This window comes from Strongylocentrotus purpuratus, unplaced genomic scaffold (genome assembly GCF_000002235.5).
Source record: "Strongylocentrotus purpuratus isolate Spur 01 unplaced genomic scaffold, Spur_5.0 spur5_contig_858, whole genome shotgun sequence".
NCBI classification, from domain to species: Eukaryota; Metazoa; Echinodermata; class Echinoidea; order Camarodonta; family Strongylocentrotidae; genus Strongylocentrotus; species Strongylocentrotus purpuratus.
The window spans coordinates 341,992-365,462 of record NW_022145566.1 but is presented as its reverse complement, the minus strand read 5'-3'; the positions used below and the strand labels follow the sequence as shown (position 1 = coordinate 365,462).

General features: G+C 37.8%; 1 protein-coding gene across 3 annotated transcripts in view; it reads right to left on the bottom strand.

Moving 5' to 3' along the window:
- LOC578814 (wingless-related MMTV integration site 5A) overlaps positions 1–22,820 on the bottom strand; it is a 40,859-nt gene extending 18,039 nt beyond the window's left edge. Inside the window, exons 1-3 of one of the 3 annotated variants that reach the window (XM_030997101.1) lie at positions 22,684–22,820; positions 13,170–13,642; positions 7,639–7,907 (exon numbers count right to left, since the gene is read on the bottom strand). In XM_030997101.1, the coding sequence (XP_030852961.1) occupies positions 7,639–7,907; positions 13,170–13,396 (496 nt within the window). In that variant the 5' untranslated portion in view covers positions 13,397–13,642; positions 22,684–22,820. Of the gene's footprint in view, positions 1–7,638; positions 7,908–13,169; positions 13,643–13,792; positions 14,096–22,683 lie in introns of those variants that run through there. The other 2 variants (XM_011671874.2, XM_774853.5) reach the window with 2 other exon arrangements.
- Between the last annotated feature and the right edge of the window lie 651 nt (positions 22,821–23,471).

The window sequence follows — 23,471 nt, the reverse complement described above, 5'->3', positions numbered from 1 at the left end:
TAAGGTAATGGAGCCCCACATGTAAAGTTTCATGTCATGTTCTTCAGTGTCACATGGGAATTGTCAATATCAAACACCTACATGTAGCTGACATCGTTAATGCACTAAATATCACTTGTCTGCACTCATTTAATGTAGGGCACATACAACTAGCCAGAAAGCCAATGGAAGGTCATAAGTTATTTGAGGATTTGTTTGCCCTACATATTTAAAACGAATTTTCATTGATACAACTCAATAAGATGATAGAACATGTCTGATGAGTCGGTTTCTACTATACATGTAAGTAAATATGTATTTAGAAGACAATATGTTTTCAGAGTCATTGTTTAGTAGACCAGAATGGCGTTATCAATATGCTAAAGTATATTTACTGAGACAAAAAAGTTTCTCACTGCACAAGAATTTTCTGTTTGAATTCCCAGGCAACCGCGACTATACACTATTAGCAGCCGGTAACCAAAGAGGGTTCACGGACATCAAATATTGAAGCTAGACGTTACATTTCTACAAATATATTCCACTTCTATTTACATATATATGAAATTCATACACTTTGCCACGATTCTCCGAGAAAACAATACATTAACCTGACTCTCAATTCAGCCCGAGTACTCCAACTATTGTCAACCTCAACACACAAGTCTTTGTTTGGGGTTCTCGTGATACAATAATTTATTATTTGGGAACAAGTTTCTTTGTTGTAAAAATGATGGTATAGTGGGTGTAAAGAATGTATTCAGAAACAGTCAGGCATCTTATGAGTTAATCTTTCTTTACAGGGACTGATTTTTAAACTCAGTTATAATGAAATAAAGGTCAAGGATCTACTCCATTAAGAAGTAATTTGGTGGGTAATAATGTATTTTACACCCTTAATTACTTTTTCTTAAATAGAAGCTGTCGAGAGCCTCGATATATATTTTTTGTATAGGAAAAGAAAAGTAAAAGCGAAACTTGTAAATGTATCATGGTTATCCGGAGGCCTTTTAATTTAAAAAAAATATCGGAAAAGTAAGAAAACTATATGGCGTTTATCATAGTGACAATGCTGACGATGATGAAATTAATGTCTTACTTCTCGTTAACGTTTTCAACATTCTTTTATGAAACGAGATACTTTGATTTGTGTTTCTTTTGTGTTTTTTTCCGATGTGGAAATTGCCCTGTTGACGCATACAATATGATACGTCTGAATTGATAAATACGTATATTCTTAGCTTAATAAAAGGAAATACTGAAACTGATAAATTAAAAAAAGGCATCCCAATTAGGCTCTCCATAAACACTGGGATATGTGAGACAAGAGATACAATTTATGATTCGAAAGCGGAAACATTCTCATCCGGTCTTACAAAAGATGTGTCTTGCGGTCTTTTAAGCTGCATCCACCTGCGTGGCTTTAAGAGGAGGAGTCACTTTTAATAGGATTCCCAATCTTTTCAACAAGGTCCTCAATTATTCATGAGGGTTAGATTGTTTGTGAAGGGTTTTAATGTTTGAATAGGATAGAGACCTCCTCTTAGCATATCGATTCTTCTGCATTTAACATCGGACCAAAAGATGTCGTGCATGAATGATGCCGACAGACGGGATGGGCCAGAAACATAGACAGATGGAATGGCAACATTTAACGATGAATGTTCATACGACAAGAAGGCGAGACAGCAAATGAGTAAATGCTAGACAACTTAATCCACCAATCAACCTACCAATAAACCACTCAACATAACCAAGGGCCTTATAAAGTGGTAGAAATTGCTCATGGTTTTTAGCATACTTGTTACAAACTTAAGGTGAGCTCGAAGAAACGATCAATATGAAAAGGGAATCCTGTCAGTTAAATGCACGTGTCGGTAATCTTTATATTAAGGTTTGTCTGATAGGTTGATCTGTTAGAACAATGAGTGAAACGTTTCAATTCCCTGCAAAATATAAAAAAACACTCCCCATCCATCCGAAGTTACATCTACAAGGGACAAATCATGAAATACCCTTGAAAACCAATTAAATGTATCTATTTAAAAGAACAAATCTACATAATACACATGACTTTCAACGCCTTTCCAGCTGAAGAGTCATCTATAAATTATTATGAGTTCGGTAATGTTACTCACGTTTAACATTTTACATTACATAACAAAATAATATATTTTTAGATAACATTTCCTAGATCATATTTGTGTTGGTTTATCAAATGTCTTAGAGATGTTTGAAGATGGTGTTTCTCCCATTATTACGCAATGTTATTACACGGGGTAGGCGTACTAGCTTTTCTTTCCCTTTGTTACTGTACAAAGATTGAAGAACTTTATTACCATTTAGCAGACTGGTGCCATACAGGGGGAACCCTGACAGGAGGATTGTCTGCTGGAGCCACAGACTCTTCACACTAACAAAGCATTGTAACTTAGCCAGCAGACGATCGTCTTGTTGAGGTTTACTCTAATTTGTCCCACAAAGGCAATTTCGTGTAAGGTTGCTCCTGAATGCACGATCATGGTTGAAATAGTGTAGCGACTTCTATTGTATCAAATAGCTGAATAATACAAGGGGTGAAGTTGACTTAGCATAACAGTTATTTTGTTAATACCGACTTTTTGTAGCCCCCACGACCTTTAAACACGGTGTCGGAGCATTGATTGTAGAGGTAATGTGAGGGAGAGGCCAGGGCTTTATCAAATAGGGCCGTGTATTCAGGTATTGTTTGTTGGGAGCTTGTTTAGCAAACATGTCGACATCCAATTTTAAGATCCGCGAACACGGTGACGAGACTGGTTCCTTCCAAATGTTCCGCCATTATGTACAATCTGCCCTTTCTGATCCCAACATCTTAAAGATCTTACTAAATATGACGTGACTGGCAGACGCTTCTGATTATACCAAATATCTTGCTTTTGTTTTACCCGATATACGTTTTTTTTTAATGAGGATATAGATCTACTTTAGAAATGTGTAAAAGTCTCGTGAAATGTCTCACTATTCCGTAAATGGATTGATTTAGATTTCATTTAAAGTCTATTATCAAATGGGAACAACACTCTGTGAAAATAATGTATTTTCCTATCTATAACGAGCAACATCTTAACTTCTGTAGAAAGCCAGAAGGGCGTTAACTCTGGGTAATATGATGAGAGTTAACGCCCTTCTGGTTCTCATCAAATTTTTCAGCCGTTTGATGATTTCTAAGACTTGGAGTAATTTATTTTTTTTCTATTTTTTTCAGAAATCACATAGTAGTAAAACTACCCATTAAACAGATTCGATCTGTCTTGACTGAGCAATTTCATCCTGTTACATATTTCGCCCAACAAATAATTTACCCCCAAAAGATGATATTCGACATAAACTTGCAGATTTAAATAATAATTGCTGAAACAAGTATTTAACTAATTTGAAATCATTGTTACTTTCCCCATGCTTTATCGCACCGTGCCGGATTCCTTCTGAAAGTCTTAGGAATCTGACTTTAGGTTTAAAGCGGTTTAGATAGAAATTATCCTCCTTCCACGGGCTTGGAATTTTCCACGGAATTTTCACGCCTCATTTAGTGTTTTAAACCAAGGTAAGCCAGTACGAAAAAAAAAATCTCGTTTTTCATTCGGTTGTTTTAATAAAGAGCACTTTTGATCCGTTACAGGTTGCTGGTGCCACATTATAAAGAAGGAAGGCTTAAATTTAAAGCCGCCGATTACGTCAGAAAAGAAAAACCTTCGGATAATCCCCTATAAGAAAGTGACGATATAAGAAACGTTAATTGTGTGAATCAGACCTAAGTTTTGGTAGAATTCCGATGTTTACAAATTAGAATCACACCGAACTGTGGGTAGACCAAATCCGATGTACCACAGACTCTTAATGATTCAATTGCTCATTTGAAACGTACCTCTTCGGCCAATATCTATATTATTTGTAAACATATTGACAGTACTTCTCAGAAGTAACATCATTAAAAACATGGTATGTGTGCAAGAAGATATCGCCTGTTGTTATGCATTTGATGTTGTTGTTTTCAAAATGTATGTATGTGGGTGGGGGAAGGCTTACAGTCATGTGCATGTGTGCGTGTTTGTGCGTGTGCGTGTGTTTGTGCGTGTGTGTGTGTGTGTGCGTGTGTACGCGTGTTATGACATTATTATGCAAGACAAATGAATGACAAGGGTGGATTATATGAGAGAATTCTTTTCTTTTGTTTTATTTCTTTTACTTTATGTTGGCGAAAATGATTTGACCGATATGACATTGACACATTTAATAATATGGGTGTCGAATGAAAGAAAGAGGAGCAAAGTGAAAGTGGAGGATTTTAATCGTAAACAATCTATAATGAAACATTTCTTAGTTTCCATGGTTTCACTCCAACCAGATGTAGATGATTGGGTGAAATTATGAAAGGCCATGCAGCATTTGCTTATCATAAACACCAAGATAAAATGCGAAGTGCCAAAATTGCTTGGCTTCATGGAGCTGGGGCAAAGAGAAAATAAAATTGATGGTGGTAATCATTCTCCCGCCTGACACGTATTATGTGAAACCGGTTTGCAAGAATCTGGAGCGTAGCCTTAAAGGGTGCACGAGCTTTTTCAAGTCGCCCTTTGAGTTTTAATCTCACGTGAGATAAAGCGATGTGCAAGTTTGCTTTCGGACCTTAATGATTCAAGTCCTTAGAATCTTTAGTATAATGGTTTCTTTCTAAACATGTTGTTTATTCATTCATGTGAGATGCAAACATCTTTCCCATAGCTGATTACACGGTATGTACTCGGGTATTGGTACTGGAGCTAAACTTGAAGTCATGAAGTAGGCCAAAAACTACCTTCAGATTGTTCTCCATACAACAAATCTGAAATCGTATTATCTTCTTTTTGGATGTAGATATGTATCATTAAAGATAGGAGTCTCATCTGAATACCATCATGTAAACTTGTTATGTACAGCAATACCTTTTTGGACAGACTGACCTTGAAAGCCACTCCAGCGACTTAAGAATTGAATCAAAACTGTATGATTTGGATCATATCATTTATCACAAGACAGATGACGAAATCGGCCAATGATTTTGTTCACTCTATCTTATTCTAAGTATTTGGTATAGAAAGACATTTTTGTCATCAACTGCAGTGGGGACGGTCTTTCTAATAAATGGCAGTCACCTGGCCTGGGGAGGATAGGCGGTAAAAGAATTTATTGCCTTCAACTTGGGGATGGTTTACGGCTAGATTTCACGCCGACACCTCGACCATGACCTAATTGTAAATGAGACTGGTAAACGGGTTTTCCATATCATCCAGCTTTACTACGATCGGTTAGGATTTAGAAGGGATGTGGGGGAAATGGTGGCGTGGTGAAAGGAGATGGGAGGGATTGTCGTCAACCAACCCCTTCCTCTTCTACCATCTAATCGCTTTGTCATACTACGGGAATACACGTATATCGCATACAATAAGTTTTTACGCCTGTGGGTGGACTGGCGGTTGCCAGAGTTGATGTCTATATTTTGTGATTAGCTCCTGTCTTTGTCGTGATCCCCTAGAAAAAATGTCTTAAGTCAGTTTTGTTTAAGAGAAGACTATAGTGGATGGATGACGAACTCAATAGGCCCATCTACATGTCTTCTGCGTTGTGTTTGGGTTAACTGAAAGTAACTTTGTCTTTACATATGCACTCGGAAGTAAAATACTGAGCTGGATAGTAGTCCAATCACTACCGTTTTATCTGTATCTACCGACCAGGAAACGTAGAGCATTCAAACATTAATGCCTTCGTAATTTTTGTTTTGATGATTGTTTTGTAATTGTTATGAACAAAAGAAATGTTTCAATGAATCACATCACCTTACCATTCGATTGACTGGTGTTGCCGATTTTGATTTTTGTTTTAAAGAGAAAGAGAACCAGGGGAGAACACGTCATCATACATACCGGGAAAGGGCAACGACGAAGAAACAGAGAACACGATGTGAAATTCTTCATCATAAATGACACAGGGCCAAAATGAAAGATAAACATATCATCTTACGAAGATGCCCCCTTCCTACAACTTGATCTTGGTTCTCTGTTTTTATAACCGGACCGTATGTTTGTTCTAAATAGAATGAATATAAATCAATATAACACTTCTTTTGGTCATCTTATATGTCTACTGTTTCTTTGCGTGGATACATATTCGACCTTTGACTGTAATAAAATGTATAGCAATGATATCAGAATGGCATAGCTCTGTTTTAGAGTGTAAACTCCGACATTGCGTCTTTTTTGACAAGTCATTTTATATAAATCAAACGAATAAGGCAGGTGTTAATCTGTCCAAACTAAAATTGAATCTCTCCATTATGAACAGTCGAATACAAATCTAATACGTCCTACTCCTATTCAATACAATACAATATTGACCCATGTTATAGCGACCTTACAGTAACTGCATCACATCGCTTTACAAACTTATTATATAAATGTATATTTTGTGATTAACATAAGACAATAACAATAACTACGAGGACATGCATTAAATGGTTGACAAGAAAGGTCCCGTGTAAAGAATGAACGTTATTAAACTTCAAATAAATTCAACAGCAATAACGTATGAACAAAGATTATAAAATTAATGTGAAGCACTCTTCAGGTGTTATCCCATGCGTTAAATGACAAGCATTTGGAAAAGAAAGAAAACGATTCGTTTGAAGTTATACTTCGATTTCCGATGTTTATTTGGCTCTCGAACTTTGCATCATTTCCAACTTGAATCAGCAAAGCTTGGAAGTTAGCAAGAGGTCCGAGAACAATTAAATGCAGGGGTATTTGTTTTGAAATAATCTTTAATGCATTAGTGGTAAACATACGTACCTGTTGTAAAAAATATCTGTAAATATTCATATACCTTTAATATCGGACGATATCGCGTAATAAAGAAAACTCCTCCACACCAGACATACACTTTAGCACTAGATTGGCACCCTGAATTTTAACGGCGTTTTAATAATGTTTACTCGTGATCAAAATCAGGGAAGGTCTGAAATTCATGGCCATGTTTTCTAGGACGAAATGTATACTTTTCAGATAAATTTGTTTGAGTAGTGAGTTCGTAAAATAGCTGCATGAAGGCAGCGGAGGTTGTATGTACACTCACGGTTGAACTAGGGTAACATACTTATATCTTGAATTTAGCTCAACTATTAGGTCATGGTAACGCACATTAACCGAGAAATCCGAAGGATTCAAAAGTAAGTAGGTATAACAGTAATTCTGCACACATTAAACCTAAGAGCTCTTAACTTTGAAGATTTTAACAAGAAAATGTACTGTGCTTAAGAGAAAAAGACGTGATGATACACATCTTATTCGTACAATATCAACTAGTAATGATGTCCTTCTTTGCCTTCTGAGCCTTGAGGTAATGAATATAGTATCCTTTCTAAAAAATAATGCCAAGGTAGAAATCTTTAAAGATTTGCTTATCAGGTTATGCGACACAAAAAAAGGGTTGGTATAGGATTTGTCTTAAAAAATTCATCAAGTACGACCTATCTCTTGGTGGCGGTACGCATCTTATAACTGAGTACTGTCAAGTAATCGGACATCGCACATCCACACTAAGTCTTTACGAACTGTGTTAACATTTTCATCTGCTCAAAATACTTACATATGCTGAGCACCTTTCCAAAGACATTATTGCTATCGACCGTGCTGCAGTTCCACCTTCTGTTGGTGAACTGGTTCTGGCACTCGTCGATGCTCATCTTGGCACCCTCACCAATGGGTGCCATATGGTCCTGGTAGAGCTGGCATAGCTTCTGCTGACCCGGGGACAGACCAAGTAACTCACTGCACAGGGGTTGGGTGCCCAGGATGAACAGCTCTGGGTTCCGGAAGGCATCGAATTGCTGGACTCTCGTGTCCAGTCCTAGATTTCTGTAGAGGGAAAGAAGAAGGTTGGAACAAAAAAGGTTTGTAAGTTATTGACATGTTTTAAAGGAAAAGAGAGTCTTGAGATGTTTGGTAATTCAGAGAAAGGATATATTTCACTCAAATGTCTTTCTGTTAATTTCCTCTAGACCTGTGTACTTTTTGGACAAATTTCGTCAAATTACCACATCAAACCTACCTCATTAGAGTACTGTGGGATGATTTATGCATTTAGAAAACTAGACAAATGCAAATACTGACACTAATACCTCACTTGCAATTTATAGTTTTGGTTGTTACTTTTGTCCTATCTTTGATCATAAAATCGACTCCAACTGGACAAAAATTGATCGATTCTTGGCCATTTGGGGTATCATAATTGTTGTTTGGTCTATTGTCGGTCTCATTGTTGTGACGGGGTTATTAAGAGGGGGTTCCTTGTGTTAAATGTTCATAAGGTGAGATGCCATTCAACAACAACAACTATAATTGTTTGTCGGGGTTTGTATCTTTGGAACAAAAGATAAGTATCACACATGTTGAGTGATCAGCGGTTACAATAAAGAAAATACAAAATCGAGCTATTCAAAAGATGACATTTTTAGAATGAGAAGTCGTACTTTTTCGACAAGTTTGTCAGATTCTGGCGTCTATAGAACTTAGGAAAGCTTCCATTTACAGGCTCCACTTCTTCATATTCATTAAAGAAAGTTGATCAGACTGTGAGCTAAATGGTAGGTTACCTCTGTTGTCCTCTACCGCATTTCAGCTGCTCTCATTTGTTCTTTTGAGATCTCCTTGGAAACCGATTTGCGTATTTGAAAACTTCAAAGGGTTCTGGGAAACCGGACAACTTTGGGTCTTATGACATCGACGAAATATCCCTTCTATGGATCAGGATACATGACATAATCTGACTTTAGGCTATGTCTGAGTATAGGTTATGAAAACGTCTGTATTGTTAGGCTTTGATGTACATTTAGGATTTCAAAAATGACAAGCATTCTGAAAATATTGCAGGTCTTGCTTCGTGTTTCAATAAACACCTTGAACTAAAGCAAAAACAAATAAATCGCATAACCATGCAACTTGGCATATCATGGATATTGCAGTACTCAAAAAGTTGACTACAAAGTTGGCTACATGTTAGATTTGACAGAAGCAACATGTGTAGGTTGAAATTAATCATTGGGACTACATAATAGTTTCTTTAGGAGGGAGGGAACGGCCAATCTTCTTTTCAAACTATGTCCACTCCATCAATTATCATTGGTGTGCAAGACATTCTATAATGGGTTCACACAATACATAACCTAATACCTCAAACGGTCCGAAGGGATTTAATTCCGCTAGAAATTGACTTTTAGAATTCTTGTAATTGAGTTCTTTTTATCTGCGACGGAGTGGATCAGAAGTTACAGCTATGAAGTGACTCTAATAAACTGTACCTGGGTGTAATAGAAGCAGCTTGGGAGAAGGTAATAAAATAAAAGAGCCGCTACTTGCACGCAGACAATGATGCGCTGCAAAAATGGTGGATCGATAGCTGACTACCGCTGTGAGTCAAAGGCGGATTTAAACGGACTCTTTCGAGGTATTGCGCTCTAATACGAGAACAAAACGTATAATGTGCCGCCAGTCAGAATTTGATTAAAAGTCTTTTTGAGGCGATCTCGTTGAGCTCCCATGAATAAAGAGGTATCGCTTGTCGCCCTATTGATGTGTCATTCCTTCGCTCCTTTCAAGTTATTTTCGCGATACGTCTTGGCGCAATTCAATGTAACCGTGATGGACGTACGATTAAGATCCAGCCATCCGTCACACCATTCGAGGAGCACTTAAAGGCAGGGTGCAGCATTTGTAACTGTCAAGAAACATCGGTACCCTAATCACTTAAAATGTTTTTCTTTAAACCAGAATACTCTCATTTTTCAATTTTACATGTGTCAGTACCATCTCTTTGTACGAGGACAACTATGCAGAGTTTAATTTTTTTTTTTCATAAACGCGTATTCATGGTGACCCTGCCATCAGGCAAATATTGCCCAAATTTTGTATATGATTGATGCATAACGATGAGGATCTTAAGGCCGATATGATGAATTTCGTTTCATAAGTATTCCCATAAAGGTCCTTTTTTATATTCTCTTAGAAGATGCTCTACGTTTTTATTTGTCTTTCAGATATTTCCACTTCCAAGGGGCGGATCCTATATCCACCTCATGACTCCCCTGTGTCTGTAAGGATTTGATCTAAGTTTCAATCCACGGTAATCCTTCTTAAATTTATCTATTGGATTCTTTTTTATTTGATGCATGATCAGGAATCATTCATCATGAAATACTTCACCAAACCCTTACTTCTTTCACTAACTTTCTTCTAATCTTTCTCTTTTGGTCTCTAAAGGTAAATGCATATCATACCATAAGATTCAAACATTTAGAGCATTTCGGTATGACGCGAGTCAGTTATTCTATAAAAAAAAAAGACAAACCGTTTCCTCGATCAATAGTAGGCCTATTTTCCATTTTCTCTGAAGAAAGAGCCGCTTCCCGAACATTTTCGATCTGTTGCTGAAGCATGCCGCATTGGACCGTTATACAAATCTCTTGTTGTCAAGAGCGTTCAGCAAGAGTAATTGATCTAATTAAACATATACCAAGATCTTTTCTGAGCTTGAAGAGCGAGAAGAAAAGAAAAGGGTTGAGTTGAGGTTAAAGATGGCGTCGTGGGTTGATAGCAGATACAGAAGGGAAAGGAAACAATGCAAGGCCACTACATGGTGGGGATTTGGCTACTCCAGCTTGGTGCTGATACCACTCGGGAACAATAGACCCAGGGAAAATATTGGTTACGGCCTGTCGAGCTGTAGTCGTCGGATTGTGAGAAATCACTTTCTCTCTCTCCTTTTCTATCATTATTCCTATTTTCCCTTTTAAATCCCCCTCTATCTCTCTAGTTTTCCCCTTTTGTCCTGTACAGATGTTTACCTCGTTTTCTCTCTATAAATGGGTATATCTCCTAACCAACCATTTTGAAATCATCTATTCATCTCTGTCATTCCACTTTCAGTTATTTCTTTCTTCCATCTGCATATTCTATTTTAAATCTGAACTATTTCCCCTATTTTAATCTCTAATTTTATGTGCGTATGTGTGTATGTTTTGTGTTTATTTACAAACCATCCGTTACCCTCTCTGTCCCTCTCATTCTTTCTCTTTGTTTGTTTATTCTAACATTTATGTTAATTCACACTTGCTATCCATGTGCCTGTTTCCGTCCATCTATCTTTCTTCTAAACCTTCAGTCTCTTCCCCTCTCCTTCTTACCACACTATCCAGTTCTGTCGCCAAGCAAAATGTGCGGCGCCACACAAGCATGGCAAGGGAAAGATGATAGCAGTTCCATTGGGTATGTATGGCGTAGGCGTTCATGTAATTCCAACGTTCTACCTAACTCCATTTCGTTACGTTACATTAATTGCCCTTTGCCCTTATGTCTGGCTGACTAAAATGATGTCGAAAATTTGCACCTATTCCATGTCAATTTCAAGAAAAAACAAGCTACGCAAAAAGTATAAAAGACGAAAACACATTCCTTTTCATAATGCAATATAAGTTCTGTTCATAATCTTTCATTCATTGCACTTCTTTCGTTAACATATAAACGGGTCATTAAGTTAAATGACAATGATTATATATTTAGAGTAAATTGTTTATCGTTAGACGGCTGCATGCAGAGAATCATTAATCGGTCCCGGTGGACTGGTATAGGAACGAGTGACCGACCTTCCTCCCCGACCTACTCTATCGCGAAGACCTTGTCCTCAATAAGAACCCAATTTTCACGGCTCTTTTAAGAGTGTCACTCAACTAGCTAATCTGAATGGTAAAGGATTCTCAAAACATTTGAATGAAATATGATTTAAACTAGGTGCCATTTATTGAGATTTAAATAGCAAACAGTTAAGTGTTGAATAATGCCGATATACGAATGTTATTTCGTCCAATCACGCAAAGAGATGGAGCATTTCCTTTGATGATGTTTCTTCATCTTGGGAAGATCATTTCTAAACAGGTTGGCTAAAAGACACGTATTTTCAGCATCAGTAAGAACAAGACAATTATCAATCTATACAAAAGAAAGAAAGGCTCACAGTTTCATTCACTGTGATGATTTTATTCTTTTTTTTTCGGGAGGGGGGGGGGCTTGGATGTCGACAAGCTGCCATCTTCTACTTGATTTCGATTTCATTAATTCTCATAAATATATGGCTTGCGGACAATATCTTAAATCGTAAAGCTATCAGTTGTCACGCTATAGTGCTCCCTCCCCTCCCCCTCTCTCTCTCTCTCTCTCTCTCTCTTTCTTACATCATAGATCCAATAAGTATGTTTTAACTCATGTTGACCCCCTTCAAAAAAGTCAACAAGTGGGGATATTGATTTTTGTTTATTTATTCTTTCTTGGTACTTGCTAAACCTGTTTTACTTTGAAAGTTATGAAGAAGAAAAACAACAACTTTATTTTCCCCTAATAAGATGAAAGGAGACGGAAGATGAGCTCTTTGGTGATATCTATCCTTTCATAATTATATGCCTACATACATTTGTCTCACCAATCGGACATCACATTTATCTTCTCGTCATGATTAAAGGTTTTTATCACCATATAGAAAATCTCTAACAGCATCTCCTCAGGGAGAGATTAGATAATCAATGTGTTTATATATAGTATACTGAAAGGAATAACCTACTGCATTTTCTTCTCTTTGTTATTGTCAGTATAAATGGAATTTATAGGGCGTGCAAGATAGAGTTGGACTGTGAGTATAACAAAAAATAGCCATGTCTGGCATCCTCTTATAATTATTAACTTAACAAAATGCTGTTAATCCTGAGAGCATTTATACGGTAAGGTGCCATTATGACCTAATCTGGTATGTTGGTGGGTAGGCATTAATGATCCGTTCGTATTGATAAACATATGTAATCACTACAAATTGAGCAGTACCAAAGAACCACATATGTATAATCACTTTTATGGATTCCGTAAACTACTCACAAATCAGACATCATCATAATGACTTCGAACATAAAAGCTTAACTCGACAAAGAAAGGAAAGTGTGGGGTGAGAAGCTGAAAGGATATGAAGCATGTATTTACATCAAAGGAGAAAGTTTGTGTAGAAGCTAGGGATATAGATAGAAAGAGGGAGAGAGACAGAAGTAAAGAGAGGGGAACGATCAAATCAAATTATTGACTTACATCCATGTTGTATCTTGTGCTCTCGTGAAGGATGGTGATAAAATTCCAACAAAAGTCCAAAGTAAGATTAAGGCGTTTGATAGTATCGTCATAGACGGTCGACATAGGAGACGAGAGAAGCGTCGACTTATCTTCCAAGACGTCTGCGATCTCCGATTCGACGTCATGTTCTTGCAAGGGCTGGCAGACGGAGAGTTACTCGATAAGGAGTTCGTACACGTTTCCATTTTGCTTTTTAATAATCAAAGCCAACAGCTATAGTTCATGGGACAGAATGATCTTCGTCATCACGCCGATGAGATGAAATTGACGAAGCTTTTCTGTATTTATGCTTCCCTCCTTCTTTGTGGGTTGGTAAAAAAGCAGGTTCTTTGTCAGTAGAACTGCCGTCTCCTACCTGTCCAAGAGTAAAAAATCAGTGCTGTATCCTCAATCACTACCGGCCGCTTTTCGAGCAAAGTCCTTCCTTATTCCTGAAAATGAAAGAGGGGAGAGCAAGAAGACAAAAGCTGGAATCAAATATGTTAAAGACTTAACGAACAAATGATTGAAAAGAGATATGAAAAATGCACACCCCACGATATGAAATTATAGTTTAGTTTACCACCGGGACCAATACACACCTACCTTTGATCATGGTATGTGGGAGGAACGTAATCCACAAGGTCTTTCCAAGATAGAAACCATCAACATGCCTCAAAAAGATGACGTAGAATTGTCCCGAATGAAATTTGATGACGGAGATCAATATTCAATGTTTTGACAAAGCCGGGCGAAAATCTTGCGAAACTTGTTAAAATTTGCCACCTTCGGCTTCTGAGAGCTGTCTCTCGTAAGCTCGAAAAGATGAGGAGTGAGAGAGAGAGAGTCTGACGGATAGGTCCTTGTACGTCAGCTGCCTGCGAGACAAATGATTACCTGGTTGTGTGTACGGAATATTGGGTGCACTCACAGCCCTCGATCAGTAAAGAAACCAAGAAAAAGCTTCGACGCGACCTCTCATTGGCTCGTACCAACATAGGTCGTTTCGCTACACCTCCCTCGGACTTTGATACTACTCCTTTGGCATGTGAATAGCGTCAACTAAACGAGCCAGCTAAATTCCCACCCGTCGCTCTAAAAAAAATAATCACACTTTCATCTTGCTCATGAATGAGGATAGTGATGGAGCTAGGAATTTCAAGTCAATAACACGAGATATAGAATGACAAAGAGAATGAATGATCACATAAAAGAAACAAAATCGAAAAGGAACCGTTTACAAAATCTGAGGTGTCAAAAGGAAGAAGTGGGTATCGTGGCCGCAGGGGCGGCGATCCCGGGGCGAACGGGGAGGGGGGGGGGGGGACATGTTCCCCCTCAAGTATTTTAGGGGGATCGTCGTTCCCCCCCCCCCCCGGAAAATTTGAAATAGCCAACAAAATGTTTAGCATACACTGAATAATATGACTGCAACACACTTTTAAGCTCTGGAGGGCCCAAGAGTGCAGCGTTTAGACTAATACAAATGCAACAAAATTCTCGCTCGGTCGCTACGCTTCCTCGCATAAAATCCGGTCGCGTTAATTTTTTAGTCGGCACAGATTGGGGTTAGGTGCGTGTTGAGCCTTTAAAAAAAAGCCCCAATGTGTGCCGCAGAAGAAAATAACGCCCCCGGTCATGAATAGAAATCGCCGCCCCTGATCGAAGGATGAATATATCAAACAAAATTCTTTGAAACTTGGATCGACAATGGTGCATTGGTGGTGAGGGAGAATACCACGAGATGATTTGTGACGAGATGACATAACCATTCAACACATCTAGGAAAATAATAACATAAGTGTCTAAGTAACGAACATATGTAATATTAAAGGTAATACAAAGATTTGGTATGGGGTCGTGAATTTGGTTCAAATGAACATATTGGAAGCATATGCGATCCTACAATATTCATTGATCGTTATCGCGGTCGAAATCGACTCTAAAGTTATGAAATTGTAAATAATAAACACTTTATGTTGTATAGCTCCCTCTCAAGGTCAAGATATTAATTAAACGATAAAACTATGTTTCTTGACTAAAATCGACCGATTAGCTATCCCCGTTCTGAAATTGTATACCTCAACTACATATTCTGAGATTTTCATGGTCGCAGCTACCATTGTACGGCCGTAGGAGCTATTTGAAATTTATCAACATTTACCGGGAGCACCGGTAAATCTTTATATTCAATTTTTCTCAAAAGCAGAAGTGTTTTAGGGGCTAAAGATTCTAGTGTTTTTAATACATCCACAGGGGCATCCAAATATATCAAAATTGTAAAGAATCACTATCCACCCATTTTTCAAAATTTCCCAAAACTTTGTAATACCTTTAAACACTCATACCATTTGTATGTGTGGACGGGTGCGCGCATGTGTGGGTGTGTGTGTGTGGGGGGGGGGAGACATAGGTGTAATTGAAAATAAATTATCATACAGATAAACATTCAAATTTGTGCATGAGATATCCTTTTCCAGTTTTTCATGGGGATAAGCAGCATCTAGTTTGTTATCGATGAAATGGTTTCACTATTAACAGCGGACTTATATCCATATGTTTTGCTATAACCAAACAATTCCTAAATAGGCATTTCGATTATAAATTACTCCCAAAGAACGTTATTTTTAAATGGAGATTCTTATTGAGGTGCTTGTACATGATTTCCGTTATTGTCTGTGATTTTGAAGTAAACAAGACAAGTGCAACACTTGACAATGGTTCAGGTATCCAACAAAATATAATGTTCTGCACGTACTACTTCGCTTACCCTCCCATCTAACACGAACAAATAGTTACATATAACCATTTACATCTAGATTTACAAAGAAAAGCTCCAAGGAAACGTATCCAATTGTTCGAAATCAAGAAAGGATCTGCATATCCATCATTGATTACCGCCCAATACGCTTTTCAAATCGGCAACCCCTTTGGGGGATCTTCGTCAGGATATAAAGTTCCAATTAATCACCGGATTTTCGCAGATCTTCATACCTCTAGAGAGAGAGTCAGAGACACACAAAGGAGGTGGCTAGATTCTTTGCTTGGCGAGCTAGGCTTTGGACTGATTCGATGTTTCCATTGAGATGTGTGTTTTGAACGTGTCAAACTTGGCGGTGGAAGAAAGAATGATGACATTGTGCGCCCATATATACGACAATGAACTTGGGGGCTCTAATAAACATGTAAGGACTACAAAGATAGCTTTCACAGATCCTTGTTCATCTTTAGAGATCGATGTCGCATTGTCAATGGTTCAGAATGAACTACAATAAAGCTCCATTCTATAAGATTACAGTATTTACAGATACCTGCAGAAATACAGTCTATAATGAACTTGCCCAATTAGTTTTGGTGGGTAGAAGAAACAATACGTTCATCCCGTCGTTAGGCCTTATAAATGTCGGACTTATTCTTATTTTGATGGAGTCAAACTTAGTAACACATGTTCTTCTAAGATTTTCAGTTATGGTTCAGCAATACTTTAACAGCAATTGAGAGCGATGATTCTCGGTGTATCTTCTAATATAGATTAAAAAGTTTGGTAATCACACGGCCGCTCTTAAGATATAATTTTCTATATACAAAAAAATGTAATGAGTTCACTTAGGGTTGAGTTCCAAGTGTAAATTGGACCCCTCCTGTTTTTGTTTTTGTTTTGTTTCGTTCTACTATCCAAAGTTGAAATCATATGCCTGTGAAAGGTGTACGTCCGACTATGACAGGAAAATTCACACAGTAGATATAGTGCATTATTATGAATATACACAGGTTTGCACTCAAATAAATGCAATGAGCGTGGCTTTTAGTAATATTGAAAACAGTTTAATAACTGTTTTTATTGCATGAATATCAAGTATTGTGGAGAATTAAGGACATAATCAACTTCATTATTCAATTTATTTCATTCGTCTGTAACCGAACCTTTGCATTCTTGTAATATTTCACCGCTGTGATAGAGGTATCATGGTCAAGCTTAAAAACAACATTGACAATCTGACAATGTCGTGTTGACTTTCTCAGTCATTCAACCCGGACGTATTCGAACAAAGTATGACATTTTCATTTCTGTTAGTGTCTACTATATGGCAAGTTGGTAGTTTAGCTCGGAGGGGGTATATATAGCCTGTGAACAGACTAACCACCGATTGACACATGGAAGGGAGCGCTATGCCTCAAGCGCTCACAAAAACCCTTTAACATTCAATTAGGAAATTTATGAGAAACCGTCACGTCAAAAATAGAAGCGGAGAAGTTGATTTTGACGTAAACCGTGAACTCTGTAAAAATAAAACTACTGGAAGCAAGGGTAAGAAATAAAAGAAGAACCTGAAATAAAAATCAAAACGAAGGGAAGTCGGGGAAAACAGAAGGGTACTTGGCAACCCCAAGGGGACCAAACTCATGGTTTCGAGCTCTTTCTAGAAAAATTAACAATGGTTGAAGTTTTGGCGAATACCTTCCTGCAAAGCCACGAACACTGGGAATATTTATTGAGAGGAAAGGCTAATCTACCTGTAGAATAGCTCGCATAGTTGTTGCTTGTGTGGTTCGGTACGAAATTTAACACGTCCAACTATTATGAGTTTTATTGCCTAAAAAGTGTTATTCCATTATGAATGGTAACAAAACGAAAGTCTGTTTTTAAGCAAAACATAGTTATTGCATGCCGGTCAAATTTCAAAGTGGCATTGAATTTGACTGACCAGAAATTAAAATTGTTGGCATACCGCTTAGGTCGCTGTCAAAACTGGACGGAAGTTTGAGAGATGACCAATGACCATCGGCCTTTGGTGGCCTACTTTATATACAACGAGCGGGATTTTTATTTTCGGAATAAATTCATTAGTTCCAATTCGACAAGTTCAAAATATTAATAACGATATTGACAGAGCTTTTACTTTACTTTGAGTCCAAAAAGACGTATATTTTTCACAATCACGTCAAAGGTTACACTAACATAGAAAAGTTGCAGAACATTAAAAGTTTAGGTAAGACCACCGAATTATTAGTGAGGTTGTTGAGCGATATTTGTTCACGCAAAGAGAGAAGACCGATATGTTCGATGTGGTGTTCATTCAGGTACTAATAACTTAAATTCACAAGAAATCATAGACTGAACTTCAAAATATTTGGGAAAGATAAGTGCAATAAAATGAGAACATATTGCCTTATAAATGTACATTAAATATAGGTAGAATGCTCTCTTGACTGTAAAGGACTGATCTACAATATTGATAGTATATCCACTGATTTAGTAACTGAGCACACTGAGGAAAAGATTCGTCGAAGGGGCTAATATTTTGACTACATGTGTATCAAATAAATGGGTTGCATGAATAAGCAGTAATTGTGTAGTATAGCAATGAAGTAGCATTAGCGTCAGGTTAAGGAGCTGAAATGGTGATGCTTGAAATGTAATAATGGAGGCTTTATAAAGGCTATTTTATTTACATTGTCTACATTGGTACCGTCGTTTCTATACGCTCTCCTATTTCTCAAAATAGGATTAGTAATATACAATGGTATAACACCGCCATAAACGCCATCGTGTGAGATGCATGTTTTTATGATGTCTTCCAATTCAAGTATTTGTTAGCTCTCCTGTCTCCCTCTATTACTGTAATGACTTTGTCTTCTCCCCAAATTTATGACGAGTCTCGAACCTATACAGGCACTTCTCATTGCGTTTGAATATAACGAAATTTAATTGTATTTGTATATGTACAATGTACGTTGGGCGGGTGCATGCTACTCATTCAAATATATGTTTGAGGACCACTACAACTAATTAAATGGATGGCAATTCTTCTTACTATTTTCATAAACCGTTTGAATTTAACGATATTTGACTAATTTATTCCTTGGACCAAGTTTTTCAGGGCCCAAATCACCACCCTCCTCGATCCCCGTCCCCACTTCCACTGTAATAAACTCACCCCCGATCAAATGACCCAGTTCACATACCCTATCGACAATCGATCTTTGGTGGTGTTTACCGTCCCTTATGTAACATGACGAGGGACGATGTGAACCTCGGGTCTCAGGTAGTCCATTGACGGGCTGGGCTTGGCTGTGTAACCCATCCCGTTCTGCTGATGGTTGTGGGCGATTCGGTTACATGTAAAGCGCGGGTGAACGACCCGCAAACCGAGCCCGAGATGCGGACTCTGACCATAGGCAAGGGGAGACTTTCATAGGGAGTAAGAGAGAGAGAGAGCTGGAAGGCAATCGTATGACGTTTAAAAGAGAAAAAGACGGGGAAATCATTCTGAATTCCTCAAACTTTCAAGGACAGCCATTCTGGAAATAAAAGGAGAGATATGGTGGGGGCGCCCCCCCCCCTCATCCCACCGATCCATACTATGCTATGCCAACAATTCAGCGAAGCCACTCGGTAGCAAACAGTTGGTATAAATCTTATACTGCGATAAAATGCTTTTTAGTATGTAAGCTTTATTATTACTTTCTTGAGGCCCCCATTAGCATGTTTAAAAGCCCCTAGAATATGTAAGTATGTCTTTCTTAAGGGTGCGTTTTTAAATAATTTTTACTCGAGCGTCCTTTAGTTTTGCTCAACCCAAACAATGCTTTTACATGGCTTTGAAACTACTGGTAGGGTGGGATTCAGAAACTATATGACCCCTCCCGTCCTTTGATCAAAACCAAAACTTCACAATAGAAAACATTTTATGTAATGGACAGAAAGCATCTGTCATGTCTGTCCAACGATGAGGGCACTATCATGACAATATTTATGAACTACTAAACACCTTAAAACTTTTACATCTCAGCCCAACCATGGACCTAATACAAATGGCCCAACACTTCATGAGTGAGATCAATACCTTTTTATAGAACAGAGTATCCCCCCTCTCTCTCTCTCTCTCCCTCTCTCTCTCCAGAATTCTCTTCTTTTCCCCCTCTCTACTACGCCCTCTCGCTCTAACCTTATTCCCAAGCGAGCCGCCTCTCTTTCTCTATCTCTTTCCGTCTCTTTTTCTTTTCTTGTTATAATATTACCCCTAATGCCCAAAACACACATTTACACTTATCAACATAGTACAATGTTGTGGTGTAAGGGGGTCTGTATGTGCTGTTTGAGTGGGTCTATTATGATGTATTATGGGGAAGAGACCTGGTAAATCAACATCCCAGCAATGCGAGAAAGTTTGCTCACGTCTTCATCTCTCACGTCAATGCAAAAATGGTCGGCTCAATCCCAAATGGAACTACGGTAAACCTTGATTTGACTTTTCACAATATTTATCAAGAGTCCCCATGTTTAAAGGGTTTCAGAGATGCGTGAACACCGAAGAGGGAGAAGATTTTACCTGTATCAGGGTGATATATATATTATGACGTGGTCTAGTCAATCATTTATCTATTGTGTTTTTTTTTCTTCCATATTTTCCCTCCACAGGGATTTTATTGATTTTCATTTGAAACAAATTAACAAATATATATTCAAGGTAATTTACATTTATAACATAAATAAAATTGGCTTCGCGAGATACAAGTATTGTTGAACTATTGAGTTAACAGAAAATTAACAAATCAATAATTCATTTCTGATATTCATGGAAAGAAAAAAAATACAGAAAAAATATCATTTTAAGTAAACAAATTCCTGAATTGAAACCATTTTATTGTGAATTTATTATTTCTACAATTCGAATTTGCAATATACTTTTAATTTTTGAAGTAATTTAGAATCGAAACTCTAATATTATCAAAGTCGGGCAATTGTTTCTTTATTTTGCAAGTATACACCACACGTCGGACCACAATCATATACAATTCAATGCATAATTATTTAAACCTCTTGAACCAAATAATTTATCTTGTAATGAAAATGTTAATTTATTTCCGTATAAAATCCAGTGCTCTAACCTATCCCAAATATGTTTATCTATTTTGTATGGTTGAATAATTAGATAATGGGGCAAGAGGTTCATTTGCACAACCTATAGTGTCACTGTCTTTCATCAAACTGTTCGATTCTTTGCCACAAATGTTAAATTGTCTTGATTGGCAAACTGTCATTATGATTTGTACAAAATGGGAGTTGAGATAATGTCGACAGAAGGGAACAAGGTGGGGCAACCAACGAAAAAAAAACTGATTTGAATTGGAATACTACCATCTATGGTAATATGGTAGCATGGTGCGTTCTGGTTCTAATTTCCGAATGGCCAGTGGTGACTTCTGTTGACAGTAATCAAATTTGAATAAAATTAAAATTCTTCCATCAAAACGTTCGTGTGCAGTCAACTCAGATATGCCATTTAAGAAACCCGTGTCAAAGACTCGGATATCAAGTTGGCTATACTTGTTAACCACGCCTTCCTTAGGCTTAGTCGGTTATAAAATGTTAAATTCTTGCCGATTAGCGTGTCGACGACATTAGTTCGTAATCGGGGGCGTGATCGCATTACGGATGCCATCAGAAGACAGGCTGTGGGAAGACATCATCCCTCGTCATCCATCGACATCGTGACAGGATGGCATTCGGATTGGAACTGATGCTCAGAGTATTACATTTGTCGTGAGCAGGCTAGCACATGAGAGTACGTGCATAATCATCAGTTGGCATAGACAGCGGGGTGGGTGAAGAGAGAGGGATGAGACAGTGTGGACATGGGTGGAGAGAGATGTTGGGAGAGATGTGATGAGAGGATAGTATGGTGTACAAGTGAAGGGATAACAAGAAGAGGAAGTGATAGAAAGAGAAATGGATGAAGATACAAAGTGAGATAGGAGCAATTAAATTCAAGCACAGATTTGTGCTCGTTTAGAAATTCGTAACATTAACAAAAGTTGGCATTCAGAACTGATCAGTCATGAAGTAGAACTGAAGGGATATTTATTTAAAAAAAGACAAAGAGAATGATATACGAACTACGATATAAAAAAAAAAGGAGATAGGAAGGACTAAATTCAAATGGTGAGACTTATATTCGCTTTGAAATGCACAACATTTACACAATGTGACAATCAGAAACGATCTACAATCATTATGATAAACGCATCTATTTGTAATTTGTTTCATCATTCTTTCTTATAGTTATAGCATGTAATGAATTTCAGAAAATAGTTCATACCAATCTCTTAAGAATACTCGGGTTTAGAAACGTCTGTCCTTTTCTACCCATCATACATTTTAATGAAAATCATAACAACAATCATGTAGATACAATTATCTTGTGCTTCACTGGACTGTGGTTATTATATGTGACGTGTATACCACATTCCATCCATTGACATCCGACAAAGCGTAAGGCAGTAATACTTTGATTGGAAAGAATTATAACAGACAGTGATAAAGCTTTCCAAGGATTCGGATCGTGTTCATTTTTTCACAGACACAATCAATTCAATGTAGATACCGCATGAGATTAAGTAATTACATGACTAATAACACTCATTCTGTAATGGAAACACATGTACAAGACAAACAGTCATGGCCTCTAAAAGATTACTCCATGCTCACCTGAAGAATGGATGTCAGCCGAAATGAAAGAGAATCCTCGAAATTTGATAATCCAATGATCCGTAATTAATTATTCATTCATCTGATACATTTATGAGTAATCATGGCTTCATGCTCTAGTTACAACAAGGTTCGATCACATGCGGTGTCCTACTTCTTTATATCTTGTCTGGCCGGAATGGAAAATAATGTCACCGAATAATGTTGATCTCCTCGCAGAGAAAATAATGGCGTCCGTGTCGGCAACGCGGGGAGGGGGATCGAGGGGCGGACTCTAGCTGGCGAATGATATTCTTCGTCCAAAGACTTGTATAGATAGGAGCACCTACCTGGATGTCCAGACCTATTGCTTATTTTATTTTATGACCGGTCTGTCCAGGGCTTACAACTCCCCAGCCTATCAGAGGCGGCACAGAACCAAAATAAATGAGGAGACTGGAGTGACACCTTTTGTTTGTAGAAGAAAGGTCTGAAGAAGCGCATTTTTCTTATACCACTACATCCATTGTTCGGCTACACAAACGAGACTGCCGCCGAACAATTCATTTAATCTGATAATCGGTTACGGTTGCTCTCACTCTATTGATTAATTTGTGTCTGATGTCGTTCTTTTGATACTGCTCAATGTTTCGGGATGGGTCAGATAGTCAACATCTATCTATTCATTAACAATAGGCAAGAATTGATGTACCTCTATTCATCATTCATTATGGGAACTCGAGGAGGGTCATTCCAACATATTAAGTAATTCATGAGTGGAGAACCTCGTCCTCATTGACTGCACATAA